Here is a 15,455-nt window from a genome sequence, read left to right as displayed (position 1 = left end):
CTGAAATGACAGACATATAATTTAGAATCAGGATAGGAATGAAGATCATCGAGATTCAGGAGACAGTTGAAACCACATTCAAGGAATCTAAGGAATCTAATAAAATGATATGAGTTGAAAGACAAAATAGCCCTTTTAAGAAAGAACAAAACTGATCTGATAGATATGAAAAACTCTCTATGAGAATTTAATCATACAATCACAGGTATTAACAGCAAAATAGGCCATGGTGATGCACACGTATGTTTATTGCAGCACTATTCGCAATAGCAAGACTTGGAACCAACCCAAATGCCCATCAGTGATAGACTGGATTAAGAAAATGTGGCACACATACACCATGGAATATTATGCAGCCATAAGAAAAGGATGATTCCATGTCCTTTGTAGGGACATGGATGAAGCTGGAAACCATCATTCTCAGCAAACTATCCCAAGGACAGAAAACCAAACACCGCATGTTCTCACTCATAGGTGGGAATTCAACAATGAGATCACTTGGACACAGGAAGGGGAACATCACACACTGATGCCTGTCATGGGGTAGTGGGAGGGGGGAGGGATAGCATTAGGAGATATACCTAGTGTAAATTACGAGTTAATGGGTGCAGCACACCAGCATGGCACATGTATACATATGTAACAAACCTGCGCATTGTGCACATGTACCCTAGAACTTAAAGTATAATAATAATAAAAAAATAGGCCATGCTGAGGGAAGAATCTCAGAAATTGAAGACTTGTTCAGTTAGACAAAAATAAAGAAAAAAGGATTCAAAAAGATGAACAAACCTCTGAGAAATATGGAATTATGTAAAGCGACCAGATATATGACTCACTGGCATCCCTGAAAGAGCAGGAGAGAAAGCAAACAACTTGGGAAACATATTTGAGGATATCTTCCATAAAAATTTCCCCAACCTCACTAGAGAGGTTGATTCAAATTTAGGAAATGCAGAGAACCCCTGCAAGATACTACACAAGACAACCATCCCCTAGACATATGTCATCAGGTTCTCCAAGGTCGACATGAAAGAAAAAGTATTAAAGGCAGCTAGAGAAAAGGAGCAGGTAACCCACAAAGGGAATCCCATTAGGCTAACAGTGGACTGTTAAGCTGAAACCCTATAAGCCAGAAGAGATTGTGGGCCTACATTCAGCATTCTTAAAGACAAGAAATCCCAACCAAGAATTTTATATCCATCTAAACTAAACTTTATAAGCAAAGGAGAAATAAAATCCTTTTCAGACAAGCAAATGCTAAGGAAATTTGTTACCATCAGACATGCCTTAAGGGCAGAGGTCCTTAAGGGAGTGCTAAATATGGAAAAGAAAGAGTACCAGCCACCACAAAACACAATTAATTACATAGATATTGACACTATAGAGCAACACACAATGAAGTCTGCATAATAACCAGCTAACAACACAATAACAGGATCAACTCCACACATAGCAATATTAACCTTGAACATAAATGGACTAAATGCCCTACTTAAAAGGCACAAAGTGGCAAGTTGGATAAAGAAGCAAGCCCCAACTGTATGCTGTCTTCAGTGTCATTGCATGTGAGCCCATCACTCATAGGCTCAAAGTAAAGGCTCAAAGAAAGATCTGCCAAGCAAATGGGAAACAAAAAAGCAGGGGTTGCCATTCTAATTTCCGACAAAACAGACTTTAAGCCAACAAAGATAGAAATAGACAAAGAAAGGCATTACATAATGGTAAAGGGTTCAATTCAACAAGAAGACTTAGCTATCTTAAATATATATGCACCCAAGACAAGTGTGCGCAAATTCATAAAACAAGTTATTAGGGACCTACAAAAAGACTTAGATAACCACACAGTAGTAGTGGGAGACTTCAACACCTCACTGACAGCATTCGACAGATCATTGAGAGAGAAAACTAACAAAGATATTTAGGCCCTAACTCAACACTTGACCAAATGGACCTAAAAGACATCTACAGAACAGTCCACCCAACAACAGAATACACATTCTTCTCATCTGCACATGGTACACACTCTAAAATCAACCATGTGATTGGCCATAAAACAATATTCAGCAAATTCAAAAAACTTGAAATTATACCAACCACACTCTCTGACCGCATCCCAATAAAAATAGAAATAAATATTAGGAAAATCACTAAAAACCATACAATTACATGGAAATTAAACAACCTGCTCCTGAATGACTTTTGGGAATGACTTTTGAGGCTGCATCTGGAACCACATGTAAGCAGGGCTGCAGCAGGGTCCACAGGCAGATGGCGGTGTTTCTGTGTTCATGGCCAGGTCTTTGATTGGTGAGCCTACTCCCAGGGGCATGGGCCTGCCTTCTCAAAGCAGTTTTCCTTGGTCTTGGGCTCTAGTGGGTTGTCATGACCTCCTGACTGGGTCCTGATGTTCCCACAAAGACATTTTATCCATGGATGGTTGCCAAATCAGTGTTCTGTGGGTGGATGAAGGCTGGGGACTTTCTACTTAGCCATCTTACAGATGTTCTGTTTCATTTGTTCTTTGATTTCTTTTTCTTCTTTTTTTCAAGTAGTTGGGTCATTGTGATTATTCAATTTTTTTTTTGTTATTAAACTGTTGTGTTATTTAACAGTTGCTTTAGTGTTCATAGTATTGCTCTTTAACCCATCACAGTCTATCATTGGGTGTCATACTACTTTACATCTAATATAAAAACCTTTCAAGGTTATATGAGTTATGGTTCTTACAGCAGCAAAAATATTTTATTTTGTATTTTGAATATGGAAATTGCAATCTTTTTCTAGTGATAGTAAAATCCATTTTACTTGGACTATTTTCAAGTATTTTTGTGACTTGCCATTTATTCGGAAACTCTATTGTCTCGATCATATCAAATTTTCCAGAAAGATAGAAAGAACAAAACGAACTTCTAAATGTACAACTGGCAAAGGTCTGAGAGTATCTCAAGCTTTCATGATATATAGTATTGCCTTTGTCTTTTTTTTTTTTTTGAGATGGAGTCTTGCTCTGTCGCCCAGGCTCGAGTACAGTGGCACAATCTCGGCTCACTGCAACCTCTGCCTCCTGGGTTCAAGCGATTCTCCTGCCTCAGCTTCCTGAGTAGCTGGGATTACAGGCACCCACCACCATGCCTGGCTAATTTTTGTATTTTTAGTAGAGACGGGGTTTTGCCATGTTGGCCAGGCTGGTCTTGAACTCCTGACCTCGGCCTCCCAAAGTGTTGGGATTACAGGTGTGAGCCACTGTGTCCAGCCTGCCTTTGCCTTTATATAACAATAAAATTAACTCCTTTGGGGTTTATCAACTATGCCTTCATAAATTAGTATCAATATAATATGTTCCATGCACAGAATCATATCATTGTATACAGTAAACATGGCCTTCTCCAGAAGATATAGTCAAGTACTCCAACAGATTGCATGTAATTCACCCAGTCTTATTATCAAAAGGCACAGACAGCCTTTCCCCAGAAATCTTTTAAATGTCCCTAAAATGTGGATTTCTGCACCTCTGGATGAGATATCAGAGCAACATTGCCCTAAAATCTCAATGGTTAAGATATGGTCAGGTATTTATAACAACAAGCACAGCAGTAAAAAAAACAAAGGGGTTATCTCTAGATCTATATCTTTCAGATAAAGAGACATAATTCATCTTTGGATTGTCAGAAGACTTTTCTGATCTATTATTTTATAAGTGAAGCTGTCTTTCTTTTTGAAAGTTTACAGGCAAAGGTCTCTACTTGAGTGAATTTTCTAACTCCTATTTACTTTCAACTTTAACTGATAATTTCTTTACTATAGTGGTTTTCAACTAGGGACAATGTTGCCCTCAGAGAACTTTTAGTAATGTGTAGAGATTTTTATTTGTTTGTTTGTTTGTTTATTTATTTATTTTTTGCTCACAGGTGGGAGAAATGTTTTAGAGGCAAGAGAGGCTGCTAAACATCCTACAATATAAAGGAAAGCTCCCCACAGCAAAAAAAAAACTGTTCTTCTCAAAATGTTGACAGTGCTGGAGATCAGACACATTGCTCTACTTTATATTTTATTGTCTGTCCCTGAACTTCTTTATTAAATGGCAATATTGTATGGTAAAATCGAGAGTATCATCAGAAAGAAAATTAAGAAAAACAATCAGAATTAGAAATTAGAGGCTCCTCTGCCTATGGAATAGCCATTCTTTTATTCCTTTGCTTTCTTAATAAACTTTCTCTCACTTAAAAAAAAAAGAAATTAGATTTTCTGGACTGATTCTTTTTGTTCCTTATCTTTTTCATTTCCCTTAGCTGTTTTTTCTTCTTGCTCAGAGATAAAAAAACGTTCTGTCCAGGCGCGGTGGCTCACGCTTGTAATCCCAGCACTTTGGGAGGGCGAGGCGGTCGGATCACGAGGTCAGGAGATCGAGACAATCCTGGCTAACACGGTGAAACCCCGTCTCTACTAAAAATACAAAAAATTAGCCAGGCGTGGTGGCAGGCGCTTGTAGTCCCAGCTACTTGGGAGGCTGAGGCAGGAGAATGGCGGGAACCCGGGAGGTGGAACTTGCAGTGAGCTGAGATCGCGCCACTGCACTCCAGCCTGGGTGACGGAGCGAGACTCCATCTCGAAAAAAAAAAAAAAAATGTTCTTTTTGCTTCAGTGAGTTGAGATGTTATATTAATTCAATGTCAAGTCTCTGAAGAAACTTTCACTAATTCACTAAGACGGAGAATAAGGAATGAGTGATTTTTTTTTTTTTTTGCTTACATTTAATAGAAAAATTTGTACTTAACAAGGGGAAGATAATTTCATTTCAGGCAGTAATTCATTTGGATTCTAATGTCTTTGTGCTTTAACATAGAGATTGAAGAGATTCAATCTTTGAACTTCAATTTATGCCTAGAAATTTTATAAGAACACTTGTTTATATTCAAATGTGGGAAATTTTTCTTTTTTAGCATTTTAATATAGGAGGGTATTTATGACTTTTAAAGTCTCTTAATGTCATTTAATTATCAAAGAATCTCTAATGTGCTACACTGGATAATGTAGTGGCACATAACTTAAGATGACAAAGAAGAGAAGATGTAAATTTTCAGCTATGTGTAAAATGTATATGGTAAAAATTGTATTAGTGTATTATTCTGAGATTAGCTTAGAATCTGATCTCAGAGTTATATGCCGTTCATGAGGGATTCTGAGAAGACATAGAAAAAGTAATGACTAGTATTGAAGAAACAGATCCATGAAGATGAGATTAGCGTTATTTTAATAGACTCCTGACATCTCCTCTGCATAGGGAGATAACCCATCCTCCCCTGATTCATTGACAAATCAGGGAACGAATAGCTTTGTGGTTAAAAAAATACAAACTCTTGAATTTTGTTTGTGGGGTAATTTGGCCTCATTCTAGATGTTTTCCATCTTTGTGACACTCATGCCATGTCATACTCCTGGTATCCTCCCTGCCCTTTAATTTTCTTGGCCCCAGGAAATGGAGTTATCTGATGGAGAGTTTGGAAAGAACTAACCAGGCATGCTGAGTTAGCAAGTCTTCAGCTCTACAGCTCCTCCTAGTGAGCCTACTTGTAGAAAGCAGGTCTTCTTTTTTACTTCTCTAGGGGCAGGGGGCAGTAGAGGGGAGACCTGCTTCAAGTGCTGGAATGACTGGAATGGTCATGTGCCTAATTCTCAGGTGCAATGTTAGCAAGGTCACATGATTAGCAGGCTTTAACCCATATTATCTAAGTAGGTCTCTATTAGTAATGAAAATGATATTTGTTCAGAACTGGATGAGGAAGCAGACTGACATTGCACTTCAAATAATCAAACACTGCCTACTGATACTTCATATTCTTATTGTTCTACATATTTAACATTTTTATCTTTTTTTTCTTAGAAACATATTTTTTATAAGTACCTATAGGGTATGCGATTCTTCTGTTATTTATTTTATTCTTATAGTTCTTAAGAGGCTTGCATGTGCATCAAGAAGAAATGCTCCAGGAGGCAGTCAGTACACGTGGGATTAGGACAACATTTATTTCCAGTCAAGGAAGAATAAGAAATTGGGTTAAACAGGAGTATGCAAAATTTATCCATCCATTCTGGAGTTCAAAGGACTTAACGTTTGCTCCCACCTAAGGAGATTTTCCTTTGGGAACCGGAGTTGGATAGGGCTCAAGTATCCACCACCTTCTACAACATTTTTTTCCTTCATTACATATACCAATGGTATCATCTAGTGTGCTGCATAGTTTGTCTCTGCACACCCCTTTCAAAGCAATACACTGTTTTTGTCCTGGAATAACGCCAGTCTTTCCTACACAGGAAGAGATTTAAGAACATCATTAATTCACTATTGAAAATATACATAAAATAATAAACCCCCAGAAGAATGGCTTTGGGATAGGAAAGAAAACATTGTCTATATGAAAGGATCAGACCCGTAGACAGAAATAGTGCCTTTTTATGGGAAGGGAGCTAAGATTGTAGATTATATACACCCTGGAGGAAATAAGCCAATTTCTAAAATTCTTTAAAGGGACTGTCCTCCCCTAGTGCAGTACATTTTGAAATGTGTGGGACCATTTGTTCTTGCCACCATGCCTAGGGAAGGTGTCTTTGGTATTTAGCAGATAGCACAGCATTGCTAAATTTTTCACCTAAGGAATTGTCTTGCACCAAACACCAACAATGCCACCACTAAGAAACAGTTTCAAAGGAAGTATGTGTCCCTCCAAATTCCCATCTGTGCATACATCATCCCTATCAAATGGTTCATGTTCATATCTTCATCTCCTTTCATAGAAAGCCTATCAATCCTTTAGATTTTATCTAAACTAATTTCCTCATTTCAGGACTATGCAAGAAATACCTTTCCTATGTTGCTCAATACCTCATAGATAGATGGAGGAATGGATAGATAGAAAGATAGATAGATAGATAGATAGATAGATAGATAGATAGATAGATAGATAGACAGACAGACACCTGGAGAGAATTACTCACAGAGCTAAAAGGTATTTTCCCTTAAGTGTATCCACATGTTCTCTTAATTCATCTGGTTGTTGAGAAGCATATGGCTAAGGGTGTGCTCTAATTCAGTAGTTTTCTCTATGCTTACTATCCTTTCTCTTGCCTTCTCAGCACAACCATAGTTTATTTTTCCTACTGTATATCACTGCAGATGTTATATAAGAAAAACACTTTTGCTGATGTTCATTAACAGACATTAGTTCCTGAACCATCCTGTTAACACACCTGGATCTTATTTTGTTTTTACTGTCCTCTAAAATACTACCTCTGGCTTCTTTGCTTCTGTAGATGAATAACTGTTTGGTGGCCTTTTCAGCTCTCAATCTTTTTGTTGTTGTTTGTTATTGTTTTGTATTTAAACTAGGCTATCATTATTGTTTCTCTATTCTGTAGAAATAAATCCATAGCCAGAAAAACCAATGCAGCCTTTTGGAACTGAGTGCTCATAACCTATGCAAGATTGTCTTCCACTCTTGTTAGAAGCTTCAACCTAGTGCAGTCTGGTATTATACTCTACTATCAGACTAGCAGTTCATAAACTCAGGGTTTCTGTGCACCAAGAGAATATCATGATGGGGGAGTTGGGTAATATCTTGTAATATTCTCTCTTTTTTCCAAGACTATTGTGGAAGAGAAAGTGGCTGCCTTTCAGAGAGAGACCTGAAGTCTCCCCAGCCAGTTGTGGAAGGCGCTGGTTCAACTGCATTGTCTACACAGAACACAGGCTTCATGCTGAGAAGCATAGCAGACCTGTTGCTAGCTGTTGGTCTTTTCCCTGATAACTTCATCCATACATTTAACATCTGGCAACATTGTCAGACTTTTTAAATGAAGCTAAAATCAGGGGTTATTAGTACTGGGAAAGATATAGTAAGAGGCAGAGTATGGCATCAAGGAGGCCTATGCATGTGAACTTAGAGGCATCCCATGCAAAATGAGGTGGAATGTGAATCTTCAGCTGAAGCCAAAAGAGTGAACTTCCTCTCAGTAGGATGCGTAACCCACTATACTGTAGAGTTCAGCCTACTGACACAGCATGTAGCCTAAGATAGTGCCAATTCCTCTATTTGGGAGCTGTCCCTTGCTTCACTCAAAAGGAGTGGAACAATTCATCCTGCCAGTGATGTGCTTCTTGCTACATGGGAAGCTTAATTTAAAGAGGTATGTTTTGAGCATGAAGCCAAAGAGTTATAATCTCCCTTTTTACTGATGACTGTGACATATCGTCATGCCAAGGGCACTAGTTTAAGTCAAAAAGATAAGATTAAATTACTTAATTCATATTCAGATTCATATTCCTCATTCATGAGGAAGAAAATTTCTTCCCAGATATTCACATTTATTTTCAGACTTATTGACAGAAGTATATACATATAGAGCAAAAGAAGAGAGGCACTCTCTAATACACTTTAGAATTTATTTGACATTAATATGTTATAATGGTTATATCACATGGCAGTTGAGGAAAGGATGCATATTTAATAAGTGCCTTTGGAAAAAGAAACAATTTAGATGTTCACTTCATATTATATCACAACATTAATTTCCGTGGATGCAGTGAGAAGAACTTAGAATCACACTGCAAAAGACCCTTAATAGCGCATTCATCTACTTTCTAAAAGGATATAACTTTCTTAGCATTAGAACTCATTGAGTCAGTAACTTTAAAGTTTTTTTTTGGGTGATGTAGAGGATTTAAATGGAACAGGCTCTTCCTGGAGCTTTATCAGTCAAAAAATAGAAGCGCAGTTTCCTTTTCTCTACATAATGTGAGTTCAAGCTGTCTTCTGCTCCTGTCCAATGTCGTGTATTTAGATATTATGTTATTCTCCACAGTCAGTGTAAGAAGAATGCTATAATTTTCTTAATTCTCAGAGAGCTAATGCAGCAATCCAAGATTTATGCCATTCTAACCTCTTTAGACTCATATTCGCAGCATTTATATGTATGTTTGTGTGTACATATAAATCTATATGAACTATTCCAATTTTTATAGGATACCATGGATTCTTTTTTGAATAAATATAAGGATATATAAAAACATATATTCAAGTAACTATAACTAAATATTCATCAGACATTAAGCTGATAAACTAATATTTCAGACTACGTAATTACTTTGGAGAAATTTTTTCATGAAAACAATAATTTTTTTTACTTAATTGGATTTTTTGGGGGTAAAAATGTCTTTAACAAAACTCTTCATGATCTAGCCCCTCAATTTTTCTTAAAAGAAATTTTATGAGATAAAAGTTACATAGGAGTTATAAAATTTCTAAGATTATCAGAATGCTTCTAGACACCTGATAAATTCTACATGCCCAACAGTCACAGCAGAGATTAAGATCAGAATTTTTGGAGTGCAGTATTATTAAATTGTATAGACAGCTCAGCAATTAACTATTTAGTACTAAGAGACCATACAAAACTGATAATGAAATTCCTATTTTTCGACCTGAGTGTTCTGAGTCCCACTTCATAATGTGTCCAAGAACATCTCAATATGCACAAGTAAGGCATTTTGACCTTTACGTATGGTTTTAATATCCTCTGATCACAAGAAACCTGGCTATTCAAAAGTGATTCCCTCCTGTGCAGAATTATAGGACCTTCATTTAATGCTTCTTCCTGGTATAACTGATTTGGAAGGAACAAAGAAGGGCTGATATTTCTATTCCTCCAGGAAGATGTCACGGCTTGAAAGGCAGGCCTCTGAAGGATTCTTCTCGTATCTGTGGGGAGATTAACTCAGCTTTCAACCTCAAATAACCTCTTGTTCTTCATCATTTATTTTATTGTGGTAATAACACTTGAAGTGAGATCTACCTTCTTAAGAAATTTTTAAGTGCTATAGATATAGTATTGTACAGTTGATATTTAGAGCTTATTCATCTAATAAAACTGAAAACTTTTACTCATTAAATAGCAACTCCCTATTTCCTCCTCCCTCCCCAGTCCCTGGAAACCAGTATTCTGCTACTTGTTTCCGTGAGTTTGACTATTTTAGGTACCTCATATAAGTGCAATCATGCAGTATTTGTCTTCTGTGACTGGCTTGCTTCATTTAGCATAATGTCCTCCAAGTTCATCCATGTTGTCACATATAGCAGAAAACCTCCTTAGTTTCCTCAATATATAATTAGAAGATTTTGAGAAAAAAGTCTGACAGAAATCAGAGTTATCATTTTTGTATGCATATCTACACCTATGGATTGATTAAAAACCACATTGACCCAGATTAAAGAGATTTGCTTTTAGCTGCAATGTTGCTACTACCTATGTGATCTGAGTAAAATCACATTCTTTATCTGTACATGGGTTTTATTATCTAAAATAAAAACAACTGCCACTAAATTTTATTTTAATTTGAAATTATTACCATCATATAATTTCACATCAGATGTCACTACAAGTGTATCTGACCTTAATTGTATCTTCTGACCAAAGCTGAGAACCAAATGAGAATTGCATAAGCTCCTTCAGAAGGAGGCAATCATATGTGAGGTGAATCTCAACATGTCCACAGATTAGGTAAAGATCAAACAATTGAGTAGCTTTGATTTCACTTAAAAGAATCTCAGAACTGGAACAAAACAAGAGTGCCCTCTCTCACCATCCTACTCAACATAGTACTGGAAATATGAGCCAGAGCAATCAGCCTTTTGAAATAAAAGGCATCCAGATAGGAAAAGAAGAAATCAAATTACCTCTTTTTATAGATGATATTATTCTACACTTAAGAAACCCTAAAGATTCTTTCAAAGCCTCCTGGACCTGATAGACAACTTTAGTAAAGTTTCAGGATGCAAAATCAATGTACAAGATCAGTAGCCTTTCTATATACCCATAATGTTCAACCCGAGAGCCAAGTCAAGAATGCAATCCCATTTACAATAGCCACACAAAAAATTAAATACCCATGAATACATTTAACCAAGGAGGTGAAAGATCTCTACAAATGACACTACAAATCACTACTGAAAGAAATCACAGATGGCACAAATAGAAAAATATTCCCTGCTGTGGACTGGAAGAATGAATATTGTGAAAATGGCCATACTGCACAAAGCAATTTATAGATTCAGTGCTATTCCTATCAAACTACCAATGACATTTTTCACAGAATAGAAAAAACTATTCTAAAATTCATATGAAACTGTAAAAGAACTCAGACAACCAAAATAATCCTAAGCGAAAAGAACAACACTGGAGGCATCATCCTACTTGACTTCAAATTATACTATAAGGCTACAGTAACTAAAGCGGCATGGGACTGGTACAAAAGCAGACACATGAACCACTGGAACAGAATAGAGAACCCAGAAATAAAGCTGCACATTTATAACCATCTGCTCTTTGACACAGTTGACAAAAATAAGCAATGAGAAAAGGACTCCCTGTTCAATAAATGGTGCTGGGATAGCTGGCCAGCCATAAGCAGAAGAATAAAACTGGATGCCTATCTTTCACCATATACAAAAAATTAACTCATGATGGATTAAATATTTAAATGTAAGACCTCAAACTATAAGACTCCTAGAAGAAAACCTAAGAAACACCATTCTAGATATTGGCCTTGGGGAATAATTTATGACTAAGTACTCAAAAGCAATTGCGACAAAAACAAAAGTTGACAAGTAGAGCCGAATTAAACTAAAGAGCTTCTGCAGAGAAAAAGAAACTATTAACAGGGTAAACAGAAAACAACAGAATGGGAGAAAATATTTGCTAACTATGCATCTGACAAAAATTTAATATCCGGAATCTACAGGGAATTTAAATCAACAAGCAAAAAACAAATAAAGTGGGGGAAAAGACATGAAAACATGAACAGACTCTTCTCAAAAGAAGACATAGAAGCAGCCAGCAAACATGAAAAATAGCTCAACATCACTAATCATTAGAGAAATACAAATCAAAACCACAATGAGAACTATCTTACACCAGTGAGAATGGCTATTATTAAAAAGTCAAAAAATAACAGAAATGAAGATGAGGCTGTGGAGAAAAGGAGTGCTTATACACTGTTGGTGGGAATGTAAATTAGTTCAGCCACTGTGGAAAGCAGTCTGAAGATTTCTCAAAGAACTTAAAACAGAGCTACCATTCCACCCAGCAATTCCATTACTGGGTATATCGTCCAAAAGAAAACAAATAATTCTACCCAAAACATACCTGCACTCCTATGTTCATCACAGAACTACTCACAATAGTAAAGACAAAGAATCAACCCAGGTGCTCATCAATGGTGGACTGGATAAAGAAAATGTGGTACATATAGACCATGGAATACTATGAAGCCATAAAAAAGAACAAAATCATATCCTTTGTAGCAACATGGATGATCTGGAGGACTGCAAATTAATGCAGAAATAGAAAACCAAATACTGCATGTTCTCACTTATAAGTGGGAGCTAAACATTGTATACTCATGGACATAAAGATGGGACATTGGAGACTACTAGAGTGGGGAGGGAGGAAAACAAGGATTGAAAAACTATTTGGTACTATGCTCACTACCTGAGTGATGGGATTACCATCATGCCCCAAACCTCACATCACAAAATATACCAACATAACAAACCTGCACATGTACCCCCTGAATCTACAATATAAGTTGAAATTATTTAAAAAATAATCTCAGAGATAAAGGGAGGAAGAGATCTTTGCTCATTGACCACACACTTTATTTTGGGATATGAACATCCCACTATTAACAGTGGAGATAATAATTTTATCATATCTTATCAGGATCTGGATGAAACACCCTGAAGATGTTTGATTCTTTATTCCCTTTTCAGTTTGATTCTACATTTTGATATTTAAACTTCTGAATCATGGACCCTAAGGATGCAACTACGAGTCTTGAAGTGTTTTCTGTACTGTTTGTCTTATGCTTAAAATTTTGCCATTAAAGCTTCATGCCACTGTTTATTCTTTTCCAAATTCCCTTGCTCCCAAATTTCTATTGGTCTTTTATAATTAGATGCAAAATTTTCTTGTTGAACTCTGTCTTATTTGCCTAACTGCTACCCTTCACAAATATTGCTCACCAATAGACTCTACATCACTTCCATTCACTACCGAGTTTGAACCAAGAACTATCATTGTCACTCTCCTTTTTGGAGAGTGAAGCCTTGATGATAGCTGTTTGCTTTATTTACTAACCTTTAAATCACATATCAAAGCTTCTATACCCCTAACTCTATTTCGGCCCCATTTTCTAATTATCGAGCTCTTGAACCCCCATTTTCTGTTGAAAGAACTCCTTGTCCTGCTTCTCAATTGTGGCCTCATTAGTACCAAAGAAGATAAACATGTTGGATTTCTGAATTCCTAAGGCTGTGAATTGGGGTCTGAGTTAGGATGGCCACAGTATAATTATCTCAGTAGACCTCCTCCGGTCTAGGCGTCCCAATAGACTTCTACAATCATTCACCATCTTACCTTTTGGTATTAAAGTCACAAAGAGGAGGAGAACAGAAATAAGGGAATGGAGTTTCATGGTTGAGTGCCCAATAGAGAGGTGAGTGATCAGGGCTGCTGGAACACAGGGGCTTTTATTTAATTCTGGGGGCCTGAGGTTCCTCTTGCTCAGTGAAGCTTAACAGAAAGGAAATAAAACAGCTTCCGTTGGAATATTTCCAAACTCGAAGGTCTCTAAATTTGGTGACAAATTAACCTAATTTTAGGAAACCAGATGGCTAACCCTTTCCTTTTCCTATGGCTCTCAATTTCACCAGAGGTTAATTAATACCTGTAGTTAATTTTCTTTTTTGAATGGGGCCAAGAAGTAAAGCCATGTGGGTACAGAACATCCTTATTGCAAAAGTCCTAGGGCTTGTAAGGAAACATTTCCATAATACCCTGTTTTTTTTTTTTTTTTTTTTTTGCAAGAGGGACAAGAGTATTGTCTAAGGTCCATTTATGAAAAGCTATTTTTTTTGAGACGGAGTCTCGCTCTGTCGCTGGAGGCTGGAGTGCGGTGGCGCGATCTCGGCTCACTGCAAGCTCCGCCTCCCAGGTTCACGCCATTCTCCTACCTCAGCCTCCCCAGTAGCTGGGACTACAGGCGCCCGCCACCACGGCCGGCTAATTTTTTGTATTTTTAGTAGAGACGGGGTTTCACCGTGTTAGCCAGGATGGTCTCCATCTCCTGACCTCGTGATCCGCCGGCCTCGGCCTCCCAAAGTGCTGGGATTACAAGGCGTGAGCCACTGCGGCCGGCCCTGAGGTGTTCTTAATCACATCTGAAAGGTGGATACATTTAATTCACATTGAAAACAAATATTTTTTCATCGTTATGGATCCTTTGTATAATTATCTCATACAACAAGACAAGTAAGATCAGGAGAGTTGAAAGATAAAAGACAGAGTAAAGTGCGCAGCTCCTGTCAAAAGACTCTGAGCCTATACCTTAAAGAGATTCCCCTAACCTTTCACCGTAGCCCACCACATAGCAACAAGATATTTAAAGCTTAAGAGCATGCCTTTAATCAAGAATCAATTGACCAAAATCCAACTTACCCAAAACAAATCTACCTTCTGTTCAATTTCTTATTGGCATATTTCCCTGAATTGATATTTTTTAAAATTTGTAAACTTTCATATATCGTGTCAGTCTTTTTTGAAAAATTCTATATACATATATAATATAACTTTTATATAGCTTTTATTTGACTACTTTTGATCATTTTCATGTTAGCTGGTGTATTTATGAGCATTTGCTAATTTATTTCTTCATTAATAATTTATGCCTTAATAATTTTAGGTTTGCATAAATGTTCCAAAAGACTAATATTCAAAATATTTTTTGAAAAGTAGAACAAAGCCAGAGAATTTAGACTACCTTGTTTCAAGACAAAGCTACAATAATGAAGACACTGTGATACTGGAATAAGGAGAGACATAGTTCAACAGAACGTAATAGAGAGGCAAGGATAAGACCATCATATGAATGGTCTGTATATGGGTAAGATCATATATATTTATCCATGCTCAGTGATTTTGACAAAGGTGCTAAGTAAAGTCTTTTTTTTTTATGCCCTCATTCTTGTTTATGTAACTAATTCAAGTGGTTCATGCGCAGGTTTGTTACATGGATAAATTGTGTGTCCTGGGGGTTTAGTATACAGATAATTTTCCCAGGTATTCAGCATATTACTCAATAGGTAGATTTTCAATCCTCACCCTCCTCCCACCCTCCACCCCCAGGTAGGCCTTAGTGTCTGTTGTTCCCTTCTTTGTGTCCATGTGTATTCAGTGTTTAGCTTCCACTTTTTTTTTTTTTTTTGAGACAGAATCTTGCTCTGTTGCCCAGGCTGGAGGGCAGCGGCATGATCTTGGCTCACTGCAACCTCCACCTCCTAGGTCCAAGCGATTCTCCTGCCTCAGCCCCCTGAGTAGCTGGGACTACAGCTGTGTGCCACCAC

The 15,455-nt window shown here is 37.2% G+C and overlaps 2 protein-coding genes across 2 annotated transcripts in view; one reads left to right on the top strand and one right to left on the bottom strand.

Moving 5' to 3' along the window:
- The window catches only part of XNDC1N (XRCC1 N-terminal domain containing 1, N-terminal like), a 72,851-nt gene extending 66,857 nt beyond the window's left edge, over nucleotides 1–5,994 (top strand). Inside the window, exon 5 of the mRNA XM_034933288.3 lies at nucleotides 3,912–5,994. Coding sequence (XP_034789179.1) covers nucleotides 3,912–3,929 — 18 coding nt within the window. The 3' untranslated portion in view covers nucleotides 3,930–5,994. The remainder of the gene's footprint in view (nucleotides 1–3,911) is intronic.
- On the bottom strand, nucleotides 5,994–13,655 carry LOC117974966 (beta-defensin 130B). Its single transcript, XM_034933301.3, has 2 exons — nucleotides 13,471–13,655; nucleotides 5,994–6,307 (listed from the first exon to the last, which is right to left on the bottom strand). The coding sequence occupies exons 1-2, from the start codon at nucleotides 13,526–13,528 to the stop codon at nucleotides 6,126–6,128; spliced, it is 240 nt and encodes a 79-aa protein (XP_034789192.1). The 5' UTR covers nucleotides 13,529–13,655; the 3' UTR covers nucleotides 5,994–6,125.
- Nucleotides 13,656–15,455: the final 1,800 nt, after the last annotated feature.

Source organism: Pan paniscus, chromosome 9 (assembly GCF_029289425.2).
Source record: "Pan paniscus chromosome 9, NHGRI_mPanPan1-v2.0_pri, whole genome shotgun sequence".
Lineage (NCBI taxonomy): Eukaryota > Metazoa > Chordata > Mammalia > Primates > Hominidae > Pan > Pan paniscus.
This window is presented reverse-complemented; position numbering and strand designations above follow the sequence as displayed.

Bases quoted from the DNA above. Each gene is read 5' to 3' on its own strand.
- LOC117974966 (XM_034933301.3), bottom strand. From the start codon at position 13,528: ATGAAACTCCATTCCCTTATTTCTGTTCTCCTCCTCTTTGTGACTTTA. The intron at 6,308-13,470 runs GTAAGATGGTGA...CTTCCTGTGTAG, and splicing joins TGTGACTTTAATACCAAAAG to GAAAGACTGGCGTTATTCCA.